Below are 19,716 nucleotides of genomic sequence, written 5' to 3'. Positions count from 1 at the left end.
AAAAAAAAAAAAAGTGAATTCCTCTTGACGCAGATCCCCTTCCCCTCTGGATGGGAGTTCGATTGTTCTTTACAAGCAAACTCCAAATCTGCCCCTTGCATTCACTTCCTGTTTCCTGCCAGAAAGGAAACAGAGATTTCGGACTGTGTGAACTAGTCCTTTATTTAAGGATACAAGAAAATAGCTAATCCTAATCCAGCGGAGTGCTATGCACTTTACCATGCTGCATTACAAAACAAAGAACGAGAAACGCACACCCGCCCTTCCCCGCTGAATTGTAAACTGCACAGTGATTTGAGTATAATGGGTATTTATGAAAGTTATCCTAAAACATTTACTGAAGTCCAATGCAAACCCAAACCCTTCGGCCAGGAAGCTTTTAGCTACCAAAAATAATCACCAGGCCTGGTTAATATTTTTAACGATCTTGCATTCTTGGGAATTTCCTCTTCCCTTCGTGGAGATAAGTGATTAAACAAAATAAAGGCAGTGGCCATGCTGATACGCTGCGACGTGTCAGAGAAGAGGCATATCAACAGTTCTTTTTTTGTATCTTTTTCCTAAGTCCTGACTTCTGCATTCACTGTCTGGCTTTTAGGCTGAATTCCACTTCTCTATTATGTTGCTGAAATCCAGTGAAGTCAGCAGAAAGACATAAATGTTTCCTGAGGAGGACTTTCAACCAAGGAATTAGATCCACTCATAGGGAGACAGTAATCTACGACACACCTCATTAATTTCATTAAAAAATAAGGCATCGAGTCCTACACAGGTGAATGCTGATTGTAATTTCACCATTTACCTATTCTTCAGGACTTCTCCATGGAGATCTCATCTGGATTTGGTGCCATGCCGATGAGATCAGAACTGGCCTTTACAGTGTGTTTCTCAACACAATGATTATTTTTAACATAGAAACCTTTTAATCAGTTGTAAGGTTTTGTTCTGTAGCTGGATAGTTTTAACGTTTCTCTTATTGTTGTCTGGAATGATCAGGAAAATTTGGTGGGAGAGGGAGTCAGAGAGGTCTTGGCACTCAGGACTTTGGTGGAGGATGGAGCAGCCCAGAAGTAGATGCCCTGTGGGATCCAGCACCATTTTGTGACACGAAAATTGCTTTTCTGTGGTGAGAGGGCAATGTTTCCCCTTTCGGTGCCTTCCTGCTGAATCCAGCCCTGTGTGAGCTGGTGTGAAGGCTTTGGGCACCAGGAGGGCCCTGTCCTCACTTTACCCAAATTGCACACAGCCAATGCCCCAGGTCCCTCATAGGGGACAGCACAGATGTCAGTAAATCATCCTGGAGAAATGCAGCTGATTTTCCAATATACACATATGTCGGGGACAACAGACAAAGCGGCTTGCTGCAATAAGATGCAGTTCTCACCAATTCACTAAACCAAACATTAATCTGGATTGGCCCTCAAAATGGCCGTGGATCACCCGGGTTCTGAAGCAGGACACTCGTGGTGGGATCACACCTCCTCCCCACCAGGGGAAGCGCTCGGTGTTCCAGCCCAGTAGGGAGCTGGGACACTTGGCTGAGGAAACCTGTTTTGTCACATGGACAGCAAGACACTGAGAACCCCATGGGGTCAATCTGATCCACCCTGTGTGTCTTTCCATTGCACACAGGTTTCAGAAAGATATGGTCATGTTCAAATGTTTTCTGAATGCCTGATACCCACTGCAGGGAGGTAACCGTGAGATACAAAGCTGCTCTGGAAGTCAGCACTGAAACCTTATCTCCCCCAAAGCGAGGATAAGGGAGTCCGTCACCAAGCTGGCTTAGCATAAGAGAAGCTCTGGGCTTTTTCCTGTCTCTGTCCTCCATGCTGTCACAACACCAGCAACAAGGTACGTCCCTGTTCCCTATGGGCTGGGGCATGCTGGGGTCCCAATGGCACCACAAAAAACGGTGCTGAGGGACATGACAGTTTGTGCCTAGGTCCCAATTTGATGCTTGTGTGGCAGACAGCAGCTTGCACAATGTTTAGTCTCTGCTCCCTGTCTCTTCCACTTTCTCCCTCTCTTATCGGGCTGTCCTTGAACTCTGTTGGGAGCAGAGATGCAGGGAGCAACAGGGGGGCTGAAGCCCACATTCTGGGGGAATTTTGTTTTAATTTTTTTTTTTTTAAACCAGCAGAGAAGTTTCAGTGGGTGAGGAACCATTTTGGTTAATTGTTCCAATGCTGGTGCACTAAGGCTCAATCTTTGAACTGCGGGACTTTGATCATCCCTGGGGACCTTTTCCCAAATCCATATTTCTCAGGGATGGCACTTTCTAAAACACAAAATGTGGATAAAGTTCCTTTTCATGTAAGATTTTCACCAGGAGCAGACAAATCTGTTTCCTGGCAAAGCTGCAGTTGTCTGCCAGCCTCCCAAGGCTCTCCCACATGGCGAGAAGCACTAACGAAGAAATAAATCCTATGGCAGCTCACAATGCCTAAAATTAGCAGTTAAATTTATGCAGGCAAGTTTCATGCAGGATTTTAAAAGCAGTGCATAGGTATTAGTTGAGTAAGCAGCAGAACATCCCTGCAGTGGGACTGATGCTTTTATTATCCACCGATGATAAAACAAGCAAGGGCAGAAGTTTTTTCCATGGAGAATACAGGAAGGGGGAAGTAAAGAGGACCTTGAGCTGTCACTCAAGGACTTGGAGCAGCCCAAGCCTGGAAACACTTGATGCTGTGCTCCTGAGCCTGCTCAGGGCTGGAGCTGAGGCTGGGGCTGGCTCTGCAGAGGAGCAGCGGTGCCCCAGGCATGACTGGGTTGCCTCATGCTCCCTGCGCTGCAGAAAGCCGTGCAAAGTGAATGTGGAGATTTTGTCAACTGATTTTGATTGCTGCTTGGTAATTGATGTTATATTGAAAGTGCTGAAGGGATCAGTGTGGGCAGGAGGTATTCAGCTGCAGTCTGTCAGCTGATGGGAGAGCAGCATGCCATGCTAATTGGCTGGTGCTAATGAGGAGTCTAATGCCTTTCTGTCCCTCTGCACAATTCATGCCTGACGGGCCCTGAATGCTGCAGGGCTGTTGGAGGAGCACATGTCCTGGCTTTGTCTTCTTGCATGCCCCATGGTCAGCCTGCAGCGAGTCCCACTGCAACCTCACCACTACCAAAATGTTACCGTGTCGTGGGCTGGGGCTACTGCTGGGGCTGTGTGTGCTGGGGGATGCCAGCAGGAGGTCTGAAGATGATGGAGGTGCATAGGTTGAGGGAGGCTGTGAGCAAATCTCAAATTTAAAGCGACCCATTGTGTGGCCCCTGCTGCCTGCTTCCCACTCCAGCAGATGACGGCTGAGTAAACAGGAAGCATTTTCCACACATCCCCTCCCATGCTTCTCTGTCGATGAGCTCAGAGCACTCCTGTATGCAGCCGTATGTGCAATAAGTGCCCCAGCGATGAGGGCAGAGCACACAGGAAAAGTGGCATAGGGCCAAGCAGTGCTCTGGGTGATAGAGGCTGGGCCTCAAGTTGTCCCCAGAGTTCAGGGGTTTCAGTCCAGAGGAGGTGGGGAGGAGCTCCCATGGAATCCTTCGGCTGGCAGTGCTTGCGTGAAGCAGCCCGCAGTACAAAATCACCTATTGCTGGAAAGAATGGTGGGCAGCAGAAAACAGCTTTGAAAAATACCCTTCTGCCAAGGAAAACAAACGGGGTCTTTCTTTAGCCATGCATTTATATAAATAAACACAGGAATATTTTGCAAGCCCTAGGGGACTTGCCCGGAGTAGTATTTTGCTGAATCAGGGTGGGAGTCATCCTCTGCTGTTGAGCCTGCGCATGAGCATGGCTGCTCTGCCTGGGCCGAGAGGACGCAGTGCGATGTGAGCACGGCCCACAGAGCCGCCCCGCACCAGCAGGGCAGGTGTGGTGGCTCTGAATTCCTCCTGTGCTCATGCAGAACCATACACATGTGCTTAAGTAGAAATCTTTCCTGGGGCTTTGCCCCAGAATGGCCTTCAACGTGAGGGAGCAGGGGCAGGTTTTTCTGCACCTGCCACTGAAGGGGCCATCTTTGCTGAGTGGTTTCCAGTTTGTTTAGTGGCCCACATGGCCTTGTGCCTCACTCTTCCCTAATGCAGGGATCACTCCCACTAGTGCTGTGATGAGCCGGCCACCGAACTGCCTGACCGCTGAGGTACTACCCAAATTTCAGGCCATCCACTATACTAGGCTGGTGCCACACACCAAGACGGCCCCATCGGGAAGATGGCTGCTGGCCCTGGCACACCTGGCATGAGCTGAGGGTGCCCTGACACAGCAGGGATCCCTGGCAGTCCCCTCTGAGCGTGGTTGTGACAGTGACAGCCGAGCTGTATGCTGTGGGGTGCAGGACGGAAGGACAGGAGCAGCCATCTTAGGCCGGCAGTGTGTTGTGGTGCAGGCGGGGGCCCAGGCGGGCGGTCAGCACCTCCTCCTTGGCCGCCTGGCCCTCCCCACAGCCCCGGGGCACTGTGCTGTGCCCCCCATCTCTGGGGCTGGCAGGCACGGCGCAGGGGTGCCGCCCCACAGCCCCTCTCCCCTCTGGGCCTGCGGCGGCCGTGTTTGTTCTCCTCACAACGCCCCGTTATCAGTGCACAACACACACAGGAAGTCCTGTCTGGGATTGTCCATCCCCGGCCTGATTTATACAGGAAGAAAAGCATAAAAAGCCGCCCTTCCACCTCAGCAGCCACCTCCTGCCTGTGCGCGGCCAGCGGGCGGCCATGCGGGGGGTGCCAGGCGGGTGCCCGGCTCCGGGCCCAGGGCGGCCATGGGGGGATGTTGGCCGGTGGCCACGAGGCAGTGTGGCAGCGGGGCCGGTCCCACCGCGGCGAGGGACAGCGGGGCACTGCAGGTATGGGATGAGCCGTGGCTGTCACTGCAGCAGGGCAGGTGGGATGGAGTGGGTCGGAGGGATTGCGGGGCCACGGGGAGCCCTCGCCAGCCGAGGGATGTCCCCGATGCTGGTTTGCTCGGAGCCCGGCCCGACCTGTAGCACTGCTCTTTGAAATCACCCACTGCTGCTCAGGCTGCTTTCCAGGGATGGCAGAGCCCTGGCAGCCGGACAGAGGATTTGTTTTATCTCCTGTGCTTGTGGAGGAAGGCTGCAACGCTTGTGCATGTGATTTCACTTTTCTTTCCATAACTCCTTCTCTGTTTCCATCTGCCTGTCTCTGAGCACCTCTGCTACAGCACATTATAGGGCATGTTATACAGGGCTCTGCCGAGGCTGACACTGGTAACTGCAAGTTTGGAGCATGCCAGAAGCTCAGCAAAGCCTCTGGCATTTGTAACCATGAGTGTTCTGTGCACTGTTTCAGTAACCTGTGGGTCCTGCTGTCCTCTTCTGTGGCATTACACAGTGCAGGCAGGAGGCTCAGTTCCTCACCTGAGGTGTTTGGGGATAAAGGATGGCTGTGGGTAGGAGCAGCTGGGTACCCACGCACATGAAGCAGCACCATGCCACTGAATAGCTCTTGGCAGAAAAAAATGAGCATGCTTTTTCACAGGATTTAACATTCGCAGAAGAAATAATAAGATTTTGCAAGGGGTAAAATTCATGTGAAGCTCTGGTATTGCCTGGGGAGCGGTGCAAGGCAGAAGCCCAGATGCGGTGGTGGACCCTGAGCCTCCCACGCAAACCTGCCTCTGCTCTGGGTAACAGCGGGGTTAGAGGTGGGCATACACCTCTGCCCTGGCAGGCTTTGAATGCTATTCCCTGTGATCAAGACTTCATTCCGTCATTGAGTCAGTTTCTCTCTATGCTGCTGAACTATCAGCTCTGCACCACTTTCCCTAGAGGCAAAGAAGAGAAATTGAGTCTGGGATGCAGGCTTATTTGAGCCATTTCCCAGACTCTGATGCTGCAGATGGGTCTGGCTCCAGGGAGACAGATTTACAAACTGCAACAAATTAGTGTAAACGAACCTGACTCACTGTCACACCAGCAGCAGAAGCGCATGCAGAAAAAAGATTTAACGTGAGCTTTCAGAGCAGGCAGAGAAAGAAAAGGAAAGGGCCTTTGGAAACAGAAGAAGGTAATATAATATGTTATTTAATTCTCTGTCCCCTCTCCCAGCGTGAACGCTATAGGTCTGCCCATCACTCAGGAGGTGATGGCAAGGAGGAGCTCTGCTTGGCACAGATTTCTGGAGCTGGAGTCTTTCTCTTGATGTGGAAAGATAATTAGAGCAAAAAAAGCTGTTCACTGGCATGGCTGTGATTAAAGGACCAACTGAGCCATGCGTGCATCTTGCAGCCATTCCCATCCCGCTTTCTGTGTGCTCCTCGGGGAGCGATTCACTGGAAAAATGCAGAGGGGAAAGTTGGGGCGGGAGCCATTCCCCACTGACTAATGCCAGTTTTTGCCAGGGAAATTTCACAGAAAGCAGCAAGATTCAGTTTATTCCTAAGTGAGATGGATCATTTCCCAGTTTTTATGCAGCAGCCATTACTGGCACCTCGAAATGTACATGAGAACTCATCTGTGTGCACTAAAGGAAAATAAACGTGGCTGCAGGATGTTGTCCTGTTTACGCATTTGTTTTTGCATGGCTACATTTAGGCTGCAGTTTGTCTCTGGTGGGCTCGAGTTATAACATACTGCTCCTGGGACACTTAATGTTTGTTAAGTCCTTACTCAGACAAAAAAAAAAAAAGTCACTTTGTGGGAATTTGATCTGGATCATAATACTCATTGCACTTGGCAACTGGTGACGAGAGACTCAGTGCTACGGGCCAAGCACTTTTCTTGGTTTGACCTGCTTTGATCCCATTGACATCAATGGACTTCACTAGATTTCCACTGAGATAACTGGTCTGCAGCTGACGCAATGGAGAACAATATGGAACATAATAGAGTAGTGGGAGGTCTTTTTCCTTACAGGACTCTGCAGAACAGGGGCTGCTCCAAAGCCTAAACTTTGGTGTAACGATAACAAACAGCTTTATGAAAAGCCTGAACAAAAGAATTTGTCCTAAGACAGAAAAAGCTGATTCCTCTTTTTTTTTTTTGGAATCACCAAAAATTCCTTTTGCTTCAGCAAGTAGTCCCAGTTCTGAGCCAAATCCCCATGGAGGCCAGCGAGAGACCATTGTGCACAGCAGGTACGGGGTCAGGCATGCCTTGTAGCAGCTGAAAGGTTTTGCATCTGTATGTGTGTCACTCTCCTGTCTCTTTCCCCATCCATCCATCTCCAGCTGTCACTTCAGCACCTCTGGCCCCAGCCTGGGGAAGCTCTCCTGTATGTGAGCACATCGCATTCGGCCACCTCAGGAGGGTTGGATCTGGGGCTGGGTGGCTGTTCTACCTTCCAGCCCCTCTGGTGTGTGGTTTGTGTCCTGCTCTGGGTGAAGCTTGGGGCTCCCTGTAGCTCTCACTGACGGTAGAACAGTGGGAAATGAGATTTAACGTTGTTAAATCTAAGAGGGAGGTTGGGCAGAAACATTTCTGTCTTGGCCTGGAGACAAGTATTAATATTAGATGTCGTGGGAGTACGCTTCTAAAGTGCAAGGGAGAAAGCTTTGGAGGAAGCAGGGAAACCGCCTGCCCAAGGAAGGCTTCAAATTCAGGCAGACATGCAGTTACGAGCCAAAATCCCTTACTGCCATGGTGAGCAGCTTATCACACCGATGTTAGCAGGGCTGATTTCTGACCTTCCCCTGCTCAGAGCTGGTAGAACTCTGTTGCCTTCAAGGGAACTTTGCCAGGCTCTGTCCTGCGGGATTTCCTCCCAGCATAATGAATATTGGCATACAAGGCACTGAACCCCCCCCACGAGTGGAGGATTAAATGCTCTTTTAATGGGCTATCTGCAGTTCTTAAGCAGATAACACGGGCTCTCGCTTGTGCAAAGATTTGGCCAAGTAAATGAAGCTGAAAAGCAAACATGTGGTAACTGAAATAATTGCTGAATTTTAAAATAATGCGCTTCAGGAATTGTTGTGGAATGGTTGAGAGGGCGTTAACAGAGACCGTGAAGGCATTGTGCTTAACCCTGGAGTGAGAGATCTTCAAACGAGGGCATGAAAATATTACAGGTGGTAGAACACAGTGCTGGGGAACAGCAGGTGGGATCCCCAGTGAGAGGAAGGGGAACTCGGATATAGCCAGGAGGTGTCAGCAGGAATGGGGCACCCCGCTTCTCCTGGAGCTATGGGGAGCATCTGGGAGCCCCACACCAGGTCCCCCGTGGATCACTGATAGCTGCCCGCAGGATGGAGGGAGTTTGTAACCACGGGCTTTTCTGTTCTGACAGTGAGAAACCAAGATGCTCCTTAAGGAAAGGATCCGTGCTCGGGCCGGGTGACAGAGCACTGTGGATAAGGTGAGTGTCTCGGCCGTGCAGTTAGACACTGTGCTTTGCACGCAGCCAGGCAGAAGCTTTCCACCAGCTTCTGAGCACATTTTGCAACTATTAGGCAAGCTGAGTATCAGGCACCATGCATCTCCCCCATAAACCAGAAAAAAACAGTAACGCTCTCTGCACGGTAAGATAATGACCGTCCCTCTGAGGCTCTTGGGAAAAGTTGCCTGCGCTTTGCGCTTATGAGATTACGTGAGCTGCAATCATTCCCCAGAGGTTGGCTGAGTGAGCAAACCGTTCTGTTTCCTGCTTGTGCAATGTAAGATGCCGTGTTAACACGGCGCTGCGCTTCCACAGCTTCCACCACAACCCTCCCCTGGCTGTGGGCAGCGATCCTGCCTCCAGCACGCACCGTCCTCCCTGGCGATGAAGCTCCATCTCCACCAGTGCATCCCAGAGCTGACTCCCATCTGCTCCGCTCCCTTCCCTGGGGAGGACACGAGCAAAGCTGCCCCACGGGCCCAGCTGAAGGCCCCCCAGCACACCTTGCACGCAGCGGCTTTGCTGCAGGGCGCAGTGCAACCCGTGGCAGCTCCAATTCAGTTAGCAGCCGGAGCGTACCCAGGGGGAAAGCAGTGAGCTCAGTTGCTCTTTTGCAGCTATTATTGTTTAACTGGTAAATATTTCCTTTAAATGGCCTACATGCTTTCAAAAAAAAAAAAAAAAAAATTATTGCAAAACTTAATGGGAACAAATATTCCCAGGAGGGTGTATCCTGCCATTCATTTACACATCAGACCCCTGCTATCTTTAAGGCTGGTTCTGAGCATGGGCAGGCGCCTAAGTCATTTGAAAAACAATAAACCTCTGTGCTCTAATTTCCCAGGGAAAAAATGTAGACAAAACAAGTGGCAGTTTGGCACTAACCGAACTGCAGGATTTTTTCTTTGATAAATAAGTGAGTGCTTAATAGCAGAAGCCTGCGGGGCAGCAGGGGGACCGGCCTGCCTCATCTGCCCCAGGGCATCCGAGGGAGCCTTCAAGCATCCCCTAGGGCTCGCAGGGCTGATCCATGTCCTGGCAGCTCACTGCGCTCTCCTGCAGGAGTTTGCTGTTGGAATGAGCTCAGGGAGATCCCGGGGGCATGGTGGGACCCTGTGGCTCGATCTGGTGTGTTGGGTGTCCGGGGGAAGGAGATGCAGAACCAGACACAGCCTTTATTAGTACAGAGAGGGAAATTTGCCCTGGTCACCGCACCGGTGATGGGCGATTTCACGGTAGCCCGGGAAGGGCTGGGGGCTTCGCAGGGATCTCCCTGCCCGGCCGTTAATCCCCTGCCCACCCAGGAGAGCTGCTCTGCGAGGGGGTCGGGCGCCTCGTAGCGCTTTGCGGGGCCGTCCGGGCGCTCTGCAGGTGAGCCTGGAAACCGGCACCGAAGCGGCGGTCCCCTGCTCGGAGCCAGCGTGGCAGGGACGGCACGGGGGCACCGCGGCAGCGCGGAGCGGGGCCAGGCTGCGGTGGGGGGCTCTGCCCTGTGCCCGCGCGTCCCCCGGAGCAGCTCGGCAGGGGCAGGTGGCGGGCGGCGGGGCGGGGGCAGGCGGAGGCTCCCCGGGTCCCGGCGCTTCCCCCAGGCCGGGAGGCTCCGCTTTCCTCCCCGCCGGGAGCTCATTGGGCCGGGGCGGAGGGACCGGCTCGGCCTGGGGGGGAGGAAACGCGCGGGGGGCCTCGGCGCGGCGGCGACTCCGCGGCTCCGCCACCGCCACCGGTGAGTCCCGGCGGCTGCGCCCGCTGCCCGGGGTGGGGAGAGGGGCCGGAGACGCGGGGCCGGGGGGGATCGCGCCTGCCACCGCCGCATCCTCCGCGGGGCGAAGCGGGCGGCGGGGGGAGCGGGGACGGCACCGCGCGGGGCGGGAGGAGGCGGCGGAGCGGGACCGGAGCGGCTGCGGGGCTGCGGGCTGCGGGCTGCGGGCTGCGGGCAGGGCCGGCCGGGGAAGGGTCCCGGGGGGTGCGGGCAGGGCTCGTCCTGCCCCGGGGGGTGCGGAGCCCGGAGAGCGGGGTTTGGGCCTGTTGTGGGCTGGGGGTGTCATCCCTGCGCCCGGTGTCCGTACCCTGCAGCCTCTCCCGTGGTGCCCGTGTCCCTGCACCCAGCTCCACGGATCCCACTGCCCTGCACGCTCTTCTGTGGTGCCCTGTCCCTGCGCCTTGCTCCCATCGTGCCCGCGTCCCTGCTCCCGTTGTGCCCGTGTCCCCGTGCTCTGCTCCGCGGTGCCCACTTCTCCGTGCTCAGCTCCATGGTGCCCACATCCCAGCCTGTGCAGAGAACAGCTGGAAGTGTTTGTAGGGGAAAATCCATCCCCCTGATGCTGGTGCCCTCCAGGAGGGTCTGGCATCTGAGGACGCCATTGGGAGCAACGGTTCCACCTGCAGAACCAGGCCACGCTGTTCAAAGAAGTGCAGCTGCTGTGTTGGCGTGGGGGTTATTGCATCCTCCTGAAGGGCTGGGTTCTCTTGCTCCTCTTTGGAGACAGAGCCCATCTCATGCTGCTGGCATCACCTGGAGTTTTAGCCCGACTTCCATGGGCAGAGCTGGACGAAGCACTGCCCACATCAGCTCCCTTTGGGGTTGTATTTTCCCCTTGGTTGCTGATGCAAGTTAGAGAGCACAGAGGTAGAATGGGAATGGTTCCGGCTGGCAGGAGCGGCCCCACAGCCTCCCTTCAGGAGCACATGGCTGAGCCCATAACCAGCAAAAACTTGGATGCTCCTATGTAGCTTCATGTGCTTTAAAAAGGGAATACTGGAATAGTAGTGGCAACAGGTTGGAGGATCTTCTGCAGTTTTGGAGGGACTGGTTTTCATATACTCATTAAAAACACAAGTATTTACTATCATATTTTCCACTTTTGAAACTGTATCTGGTATTAAGCAACCATAATTTTATGACCCAGAGGGATATTCTGACCACTGGAGGTAGGACAATGCTGCTCTATTTCGAAGAGAAAGAAGCAAGCTGTCTGTATTTTAAGCTTGTGCCCTGTGTTTCTTGCCTTCCCCACGGGGAAAGTTCCCATGGCAGCTGCAGGAATTCTGTAGGAGGACTGCGATGGTTGGCAGAGTTTGCCTTACAGACCTCTGGAGTAGCACCACTAGCCAGAGGATCTGTGGCTGGAAGGAAAGTATGTGTCTGTGTATAGCTCTGGGCAAGGCACGGGCAAGCCAAGCTGTGTCCTGGCCATGGTGGGTGCCCAGCTTGGTGCAGGGAGCCTTTGCCTTGCTGGTGGTGCCATTTGCAGGAGGGTCCTCCTGTGCCTCCTTCACCCTAACAAAGAGATGCTGCTGCCTGGCTTGGAGAGGGACTTGGAGATTTACGGGTCTACAAATGGATATTCCCAACAGCTTGGAGTTAGGAATTGTCCCAGAGGAGTTTGCAGCCCTGCAGTCTGGTCTCACCCCACATCACCTGAGGATTTTAGAACCTCTTAGGTAGCTCGCTTTATCTGCAGTTTCAGAAGGATGTTTCCTGTTGTGCTGCGTCCCAGTAAAGCAGCTTCTTTTCCAAAGATTAATCAGAAAGGCTGACTCCTTCTTTAATTGTCATATGTTTAAGGTGGGATTCTTTATTTCTTCCTCCTTTAACTGCTGCCATCCGGAGGCCAACTGTTTTGTTCAAATTGGATATTTTTTAAATTAGGCATTGTTATTGACTTTCTTCAGCCCTGCTTCATGTTTGTCCTATTGCTGGAAAATCAAAGCCTCTTTATTTCCAACTCAGTGCTGACTCTACAGACAGTACATATGGCCCTTAAAGCACTTTTCTCTGGCAAGAACTTGTATTTTAAAGAGAAGAAGATCAGATTTCAGTACGTTATGTGGTGGGAAAATGCAGCTTTACAATGCTGTATGGATTAAGAAATTACAGGCCATTGTTTTGGCCTTGCTGCCTGGAATTGGCTGCATGTTTCGGAATGATGCAGGTTCCTTCTGTGCAGCCCAACGAGGGGTGCAGCCCCCTGGTGTGTGCCAGCAGGAGCCTGCCTCAGCGATGGCCCAATCCCACACGTCCCCTGTTCCCTATGCTGTGGCCTGCCGGGTCCTGTACCCCCCATGTGTCACTGGGAAGCAAACAACCTCATTCCTTTTTGTTTTGCATCCTGCCAGGGCTTGCAATAAGGCACAAGTCCTACGCACAGCACAACCACCCCACCCAGCACCTTGGGGATGCCTTACAGGGACGTTTCTATTCCCTCAGCACAAACTTGGCCATCAGTCTCATGTCACCACGGCTCCATCGGATGCCATCAGCTGGGGATGGGCACCACGTGCTCACACCATTATTCTCTCTGTTCCAGAGTTTGCCGCTGAAGAGCAAGCCATGCGCTAGGAGCCCGCGCTTCCCACCGAGGAGTGACCCCGGTGTGTGCTGCACAGCCCGGAGTGCTGCAGGGAGGGGACAGGACATGCACCGAATCAGCTGCCTGCTCTCGGGACTCGCCTTCATCCTCAGCGCCACCAGCACAGACTGTTTTGCCCGGATGGGGTAAGCCTCCTTTTTGTCTGCATCTCCCTGATCTGTCCTCACGAGCACATGCTGAGCCCGTCTGCAAGGCATGGCATGGCTCATTCTCACCCGTGATTGGGGAGCATCGTTCAGCTGGGGTGGCACCAGGGCCACCTGGCTGGGTGGGGAGCTGGGAGGAGGCTCTGCAGAGTCACATCTTGGCCGGGGTCTGTTTTCTTCCCAGGAATTAGATCTGACACTGTCCCTGTCCCAGCGCAGCCCGAGCATCTCCGCGGCCAGAGGAGGCCCAGCACTCGGTGCCTCAGCGCTCAGTGCCCCAGTTTCTTCCCCCACCAAAAGGAGCTCCAGCTCAGCCCCCGCCCCCCAGATCCAGCTCATTTTTTCCGAAGTTTGTTTTTACATTGAAATGCTCTCCTCTAGAATTAAACCTTTCACATTCTGGTCGTGACTAAACCCACAGGCTGAATTCCTCTCTCGCACGCACACATTGCAGCTATAGCTTTATTATAAAATTTGCAAAGCAAACAATTTCCATTTAAAAACTGCATCTTCTGTAACGTTAACCAGTGAAGCTGAAAGGAGTTTTCTGGAGTTAATGGAAGCCAGCTGATGTCCGTGCTAATTCCCGGCCTTTTAATTCTAGTTTATAATTGAGCTGGGAGGCTGAGATGAGCACGCAAGTTCCTTGGTGGGACGGACCTGCTGGAGAATGTTGAAGAGAAAGAATCTTTAATGTATCAGTTTGGGCTGTTGGCCTTGGGAAAGTTTTTGACTGGGTCTCAGTTGTCTTTGGAGGAACAGAGGACGACTTTCCTCTGTCTTCTACCTTCTTGCCATCAGCCTGATTCTTTCTGTGAAATCATTAATTCATTGGTGTCCAAAGGCACGTCAGGTTCAGGAGTGCAGAAAGCTCAGAAAGGAAAAGAGACGTCTGAAAAGTGATTGATTTTAGGGGAAGGGAGGCAGTGAATGGGAGGAAAAGTGCTCTGAGTAAATCCCCCCTAAATCTGGACCCCAACTGGGGTGTCAGTGCCTTTGTGCAGGGTGTGGGGAGGAAGGGGCCACTCAGCCCGCAGTGCTGGCAGCTTTGTGTTGCTGCCCTAACAGCATGAAGTCACCTCCTGGGTCACTTGGGCAATGAGCCACCGCCTCTTAAATAGCCGTGTGCAATTAGGAGTTGTCAGGCCACGTCCCCAGCTGGTGTAAATCAGCATGGCCCTTTCAGGATGAGGGGGGAAGCAGCGGGTTGCTTGCCAGCCACTGCCTGACCTGCTGTCCTTTGCTCAGCCGTAGGACCTGCGCTGCGGAGCCGCGGAGCCGCACGGCCGCCCACACCGAGTCCCACGTGCAGCCCGTGTACCTGCCCTACCTCACCACCTGCCAGGGCCACCGCCTGTGCAGCACCTACAGGTGGGGGGAAGCAGCACGTGCAGCGGTGTGGGAGCGGGGTTGGGGGCTTTGGGCTGCCCCTGATACTCAGCCCCATCTCTGCATTGCAGGACCATCTACAAGGTTGCCTACCGGCAGGTGTACAAACAGGTACCCCAGCCCGTGGCTTCGTGCTGTCCTGGCTGGAGCAGAACCAGCAGCTACGAGCTCAGCTGCAATACAGGTAATGAAGCCACTGGGCCACCCCGCTGCCCTGCTCACCTTGCTGTCCTCCAGCCCCCTGACTCTGGGTGGCTGAGGTCCCAGCAGCCAGCAATCTTGTTGACCAGCACCAGTCTGATTCTTGTCCATTTACATTTTTAGCATCCAATAGCACAACCAAATGTGGCTCAATTTCTGATTAATTTCTAGGCTTTCTTGGCTGCTTCAGGCCTTTTTCCTCTGGGATCGTTTATTAACTTTAGAGTTACCAGAGGATAAATAAAATGAGCAAGTTCCTTCCGTATAAATCAGCAGTAATGGAAGAGAAATGCTTTCAGGAGGACATTGTGATGTGCAACATGAAACAAATGCAGAACACATTGGCACATCAGCAGCTAATCTGTCTCCAGAAGAGCTTAGAGAGCAACACCAGACGCTCTCCTGAGCTGTCAGAGTGCAATCCCTCCCCTGACCTGAGCTGGTTGCAGGCCCCTCAGCCCCTTTCCAAACCAAGGCCTGTTTATCCCACTCCTGCCATTCCCAGCACACCCCAGCACAGCCCAGCACCACCAGGATGAAGCAGCCCATGCCCAGGGCTGGCACAAGGCTGTGCTGTCCTGTGTGTGTGCACAATGCATGCGTATGGAGGTAGGGGAGGGGGATGCCCAGCCCCACCAAGTGACGCTGTGCTCGTTTGCTTTTGCAGCTCTGTGCCAGGTGCCGTGCCAGAATGGCGGCCGCTGTGCCTTCCCTGGCAGATGTGCCTGCCCGCCCGGCTGGATGGGGCCTTCCTGCCAGACAGGTACTGCTGCACCCTGCTCCCCTCCTGGCACCTCCTGGCATGGGGGACCGTGCTAGGTCAGCATGAGCTGGGGCTGTGCTCTGCTGTGACTGCAGTCAGCAAGGGGCCTTCGGCAGAGCAGCCCTCGCACTCATGGGGATGTCCCAAGACTGCGTATTTACAGTGACCCATCTCCCAGCCTTTGTAAACTCTTGCTGTAAATGAAGACACCCGTTTGCTGCAGAGACTAAATCTGTAAAGCAAGAAGATCTGGGGGTGGAGGGGAAGGGCTCCACTCTTGCGCAAGAGCAGCCTGATGCCTCACTGGAGCACAGGGATATCCGGCAGAGCACACCAGCATGGAGCAAACCACTTCCACCACATCTCCTGGCTTCCCATCCTCCTGTAAGGCAGAGGAGGAGTGAGTGGCACTGACCCATGCTGGGCAGGGCAGGGCTGAGCGCATCGCTGACAGCTCCGGCTCCAGCGCTGGGGAAAGGATTTTCCCACTGCCTAGAACAGATTTGCCCGGGCGTGGGAAGCAGCTCTGCTCATTTTGCTTTGTGGGAACAGCTTTAATAACTCCCCCGTGTGAGGAGAGGTTACTGGGTTTTATACACACTTGAAAGGCTGATAGCTCCTCACCACAGCTGGCTGGAACCAAAACCCCGGCCATAAATCCAGGATGAGAGCCAGGCACTGAGAGCAGCAGCATGGGGCTGCCTGCACCCCTCTGCTCAAGGATGGTGCCTGCTCTGGCCGAAGTATGGGCATTTCTGGGTTTATCTTTTGCTTTTATACCCTTATGAGGGTGAGAGGGATGTAGGAAGGAGGCCAGATTCTACCTCTGGATAAATAAGTAATATAGGTATCCTGTATTTACACCAGCATCTTCCTAGTGCGCTCCCACCCTGTCTGAGGGGCACCCACACAGATGCCAGCCAGGTTTGGGGAGGGTGACCTGGGCCTCGGCTGTGTTCCCATCACATCCCCACCCTACAGGCGTCAGTGTGGCTCTGGCAGGGGGAGCAGCACCCCTGCTCCATCTGCACCCCTTGCCCCATGAGCATTTCACTCCCAGCCCTGTCCTCACAGAACCATCCCTGTGCTTTCAGATGTGGACGAGTGTGCTGGCCGGAGCCATGGGTGCAGCCAGCTCTGCTTCAACACAGCTGGGAGCTTTCGCTGTGCCTGCCGGGATGGCTTTAGCCTCGCTGCTGATAGCAAGGTGTGCCAGCCCGTGGTGCCAGGCCCTGGACCAGGAACCTTCAGCCAAGCAGGTAACTGCCCACTGCTTGCAGCATGGCAACAGCTGCTCGGGAGCTTTGGTGAAACCTGGGATTAGCACAACAGCACAGGGTGGCTGGAGCAGGAGTGGCAAGGGCTAGGGAATGGAACAAAACCTGCCTTGTGCACAAGGCCAGACCCTGTAGGGGTGACAAAGCCTGGCTGTAGTGTGTGGTGGCCGGGGCTGCAGCTGTGCTCTCCATCATCACCATCATCCTTCCCACGGGGCACATCCATCCGGAGCCACAAGGAGCATCGGGAGCCGCTGGTGACAGCTCATTATTACTTTTGGTACGCGCTGTGACACTTCAAACTCGTACCGTGAGTAATAATGCGTTGTGGTCAGCACTGGCATCATGCGGGCAACGCCTGGGAGAGCCACCTACATGTGCCCCAAAAGCCACCTGCCTATGTTCCCTGTCCTCAACAGGGCTCACCATGGGACAGGGAAGACATGGCTGCTAACTCATCTGTTGACAACAGAGGCATGAAAGGATATTTTGTCCTTTAAGCATCACCCCACAGCCTGAGAAACTCCCTCACTTTATTCTAGGTACTGCTGCGCTTGCAGCAGGCATCGCATCCAGTTCCTGAACCCTGGGGTTCCCTAGGAGGGGAGCACCAAGCAGCAGCGCTTAGCCTGAGCCCAGCACATCCCACTTCACCTCAGGCAATGGATTTTTACTAGCTAACTTATCTTGGTCCTTTTATTCAGGTCCTTCCAGTGAAATGAAGGAAGAAATGAAAGACCTGAAGAACAGAGTGGAAGCACTGGAGCAGGTTGGTGTTTGGTGTGCTCCTCCGCCCCTTCCTCCCCTGCTCGTGGCCACGTGCAGCCAGCTCCAAGCCCAGGCTGCGCACAGCCAGGGTTTCCCTCCACCCCTGCTCTATTTTTAACACCGCGCTGACCTCACGCAGGCAGGGAGCAGGCAAGGATCCCAGCTGTGCTCCACGCTGCCGGCAGAGCCTCACAGCAGCTCTTCTAGCCCCGTGGCCCTTTGAACGCAACACAAACACCACGCTCAGGGCCCTCCTGACTGCTCATGGCTCCCCTTCTCCCTGCAGAAACTCCAGTTGGTGCTGGCTCCCTTCCACAACCTCATGCCATCTGCACCGGAGGACGTCGGCACAGACCCCATCAGCCGACTGTCCCACTCCCTCCAGCAACTGGACAGAATCGACTCCTTGAGCGAGCAGATCTCCTTCCTCGAGGAGCGGCTGGAGACATGTAAGTGCCTGCAAAAAGGAGGGGTGAAGCGTTGCACTGCGCCTGCCCCCGTTTCTCCCCACGCATTCAAACACCACTGACAGCCTCAGAGCTCAGCGCCACAGCTTTGCTCGGGGCTGTTTGTAACACGGAGCTTGGCTGTGGAGAGCAGATGCAAGGCAGAGAGATCAGTAACGCGTATACCACTATTCATCTTTATCTTCCTTCAAACTCAGCAGCCTGTAATTAATAAAAGATGAATGCAAACAACCCATTAGCTTCATTCCAAAGCTGTCTGTTTGGCCGCACCATCTGATTGCCCTCATAGCAGCCAGAGAAAGAGAGGCACAGGGAAACAGGGCTCTGGGGTAGAAGCAGAATGAGACTGCCGTGAGCAGTGGGGCACTCACTCCCACAGCACTCTCACCAGCACCGTCCCCTCCCTGAAGGGCTGTAACTTAGTCCAGGATGACATGAAAAGAATCCCCAACTCTTAAAAAACTCGATAGTCCAAAAAGTCAATTAGGAAAGTTTAGGGAGCGTGCCCAAGTTGGCAGATTTATGAGCCTGGGAAGCTTTAGGCACGTTTCTTTTTGAAGTCTGTAGAGCAGTACTTTGCCACGCAGTGCACCAGAGAGATGTCTTAAATAGCAGACTCGTGAGGGGCAGCAGCCTGGTGCTAAAGGCACAGGGGTTGCATTGCTTGGTAAGAGGAAGGGACAGCAAGGTTTCAGGGCATACTCAGTCCCAGTTCACTGCTTGTGCTAATGGCTTAGGTATTACGACTTCAAAGAGCTTGCTTGAAGCTGCAAATTTTAAAAAAAAAAAAAAACAAACCCTCAGAAAGGGGTAATTATGAAAACCTACAAGTGTCTCCATAGACCAAATTTCCTAGTGTTGCCCTATGCTTATTATTAGTGACAGCGCTGAGGAATGGGAGCAGCATCACAAGGTAACATGGATTTGTTCCAAGGGATGACTCCAAAGTCCTGTATTTAGCTTTCGCAGAGCCTGTCCCAGCAGGCAAAACTTGCCTTTGTCCCTCCCATGTTCTTGGAAGTCCCTGGAGGATACAAGACTGTTCTGTTGTACTGCAGTGAGTGCTGGGGTTTGCAGAGCATCGGCTGCAGCTGTGGTCAGGACAGCCTGGTCCCAGCTGGCATTTGTCACAGTGCCTTCCCTGCCTTGGGGTGCTGTGCACAGGCTTGCCAGGCCCAGAGGCAGCAGGATGGAGCCAGCAGGGGGCTGTTTAGCAAAGGGAAAACAGTAAAGGTGGATGACATTTACAGGTGTAAAGGTCAACCTCATCTTTCTAGGGGAAAGAGATAGTGAGATTATTTAGCACATGCTGGAAGATAGGGGAGGTGGTTACAGCCAGCACAGGGAACCCGCTCTTCTGTGCCCACTGCTATGTTGGTTGGAGGTGCCAGCCCCCACCACCGCCCCAAACCCTGGTTAACAGCAGTGCTGGATTATTAATTCTTACTTATTTTGTCTTCCCAGGTTCCTGCAAGAATGAACTCTAGCTGAGCACCCAAAGAATCAGAACAGGCAGACTGCACCTGTAGCTCTTGTCTCACTCTCCAGCCCTGGGCTGGGGCTGAAGATGCATCATCTCCAGGAAGACACAGGGTAGCAGGAGAAGGCTGACTTCCCATCAGCATCTCCAGTGTTTTCTCTTCCAGCTCACCTTACCAAAGGTCATGCCGTTACTTCCAAACTGGACTTTTAACCCTGAGCATCTCACTCCATTCCTGCTGGAGAGGCAAAAAATAAATGCCTTACCTCATGCCATTAGCAGCGCCTGTCTGGCTGTGCCAGAGACTGGCTCTACACGAGTTCATGTGGTCCTCGGTTTTGTCTGGCTTTTCCTTAGCCCTGGAGGGCAGTAATCACGATGCTTTTGCACAGGCCTGAAGGCACCGAGTCTGGTTTTATTGCTTCAATGCAAAACCTTTCCCTGTGACACTCCCATCATCAGCACAGAGCAGACAGGGACAAACCTGTGTAGCTCAGCTGTGCCAACAGGGTGAGGCC

The 19,716-nt window shown here is 53.5% G+C and overlaps 1 protein-coding gene across 5 annotated transcripts; it reads left to right on the top strand.

Annotated features, from left to right (window-relative positions):
* On the top strand, window positions 4,675–19,589 carry EGFL7 (EGF like domain multiple 7). 5 transcript variants are annotated; one of them, XM_021413544.1, is made up of 10 exons: window positions 4,693–4,844; window positions 8,248–8,316; window positions 12,645–12,832; window positions 14,102–14,224; window positions 14,314–14,426; window positions 15,111–15,206; window positions 16,301–16,465; window positions 17,188–17,252; window positions 17,538–17,700; window positions 19,183–19,589. In XM_021413544.1, the coding sequence occupies exons 3-10, from the start codon at window positions 12,753–12,755 to the stop codon at window positions 19,203–19,205; spliced, it is 828 nt and encodes a 275-aa protein (XP_021269219.1). In that variant the 5' UTR covers window positions 4,693–4,844; window positions 8,248–8,316; window positions 12,645–12,752; the 3' UTR covers window positions 19,206–19,589. The 5 variants fall into 5 exon arrangements, with proteins under 5 accessions (XP_021269217.1, XP_021269219.1, XP_021269218.1 ...); XM_021413543.1 differs by lacking the exon at window positions 4,693–4,844 and adding an exon at window positions 6,748–7,096; XM_021413542.1 differs by lacking the exon at window positions 8,248–8,316 and having other exon boundaries at window positions 4,675–4,844.

This window comes from Numida meleagris, chromosome 16 (assembly GCF_002078875.1).
Source record: "Numida meleagris isolate 19003 breed g44 Domestic line chromosome 16, NumMel1.0, whole genome shotgun sequence".
Classification (NCBI taxonomy): domain Eukaryota; kingdom Metazoa; phylum Chordata; class Aves; order Galliformes; family Numididae; genus Numida; species Numida meleagris.
Note: the sequence above shows the minus strand (reverse complement) of the source record. Positions and strands in the feature narration are given on the sequence as shown.

Excerpts from the sequence above, each read along its gene's own strand:
- EGFL7 (XM_021413542.1), top strand. The coding sequence starts at position 4,761 with ATGGGGGGATGTTGGCCGGTGGCCACGAGGCAGTGTGGCAGCGGGGCC. Across the intron at positions 14,225-14,313 it reads CGCCTGTGCAGCACCTACAG|GACCATCTACAAGGTTGCCT; the intron begins GTGGGGGGAAGC and ends TCTGCATTGCAG. Across the intron at positions 16,466-17,187 it reads AGGAACCTTCAGCCAAGCAG|GTCCTTCCAGTGAAATGAAG; the intron begins GTAACTGCCCAC and ends CCTTTTATTCAG.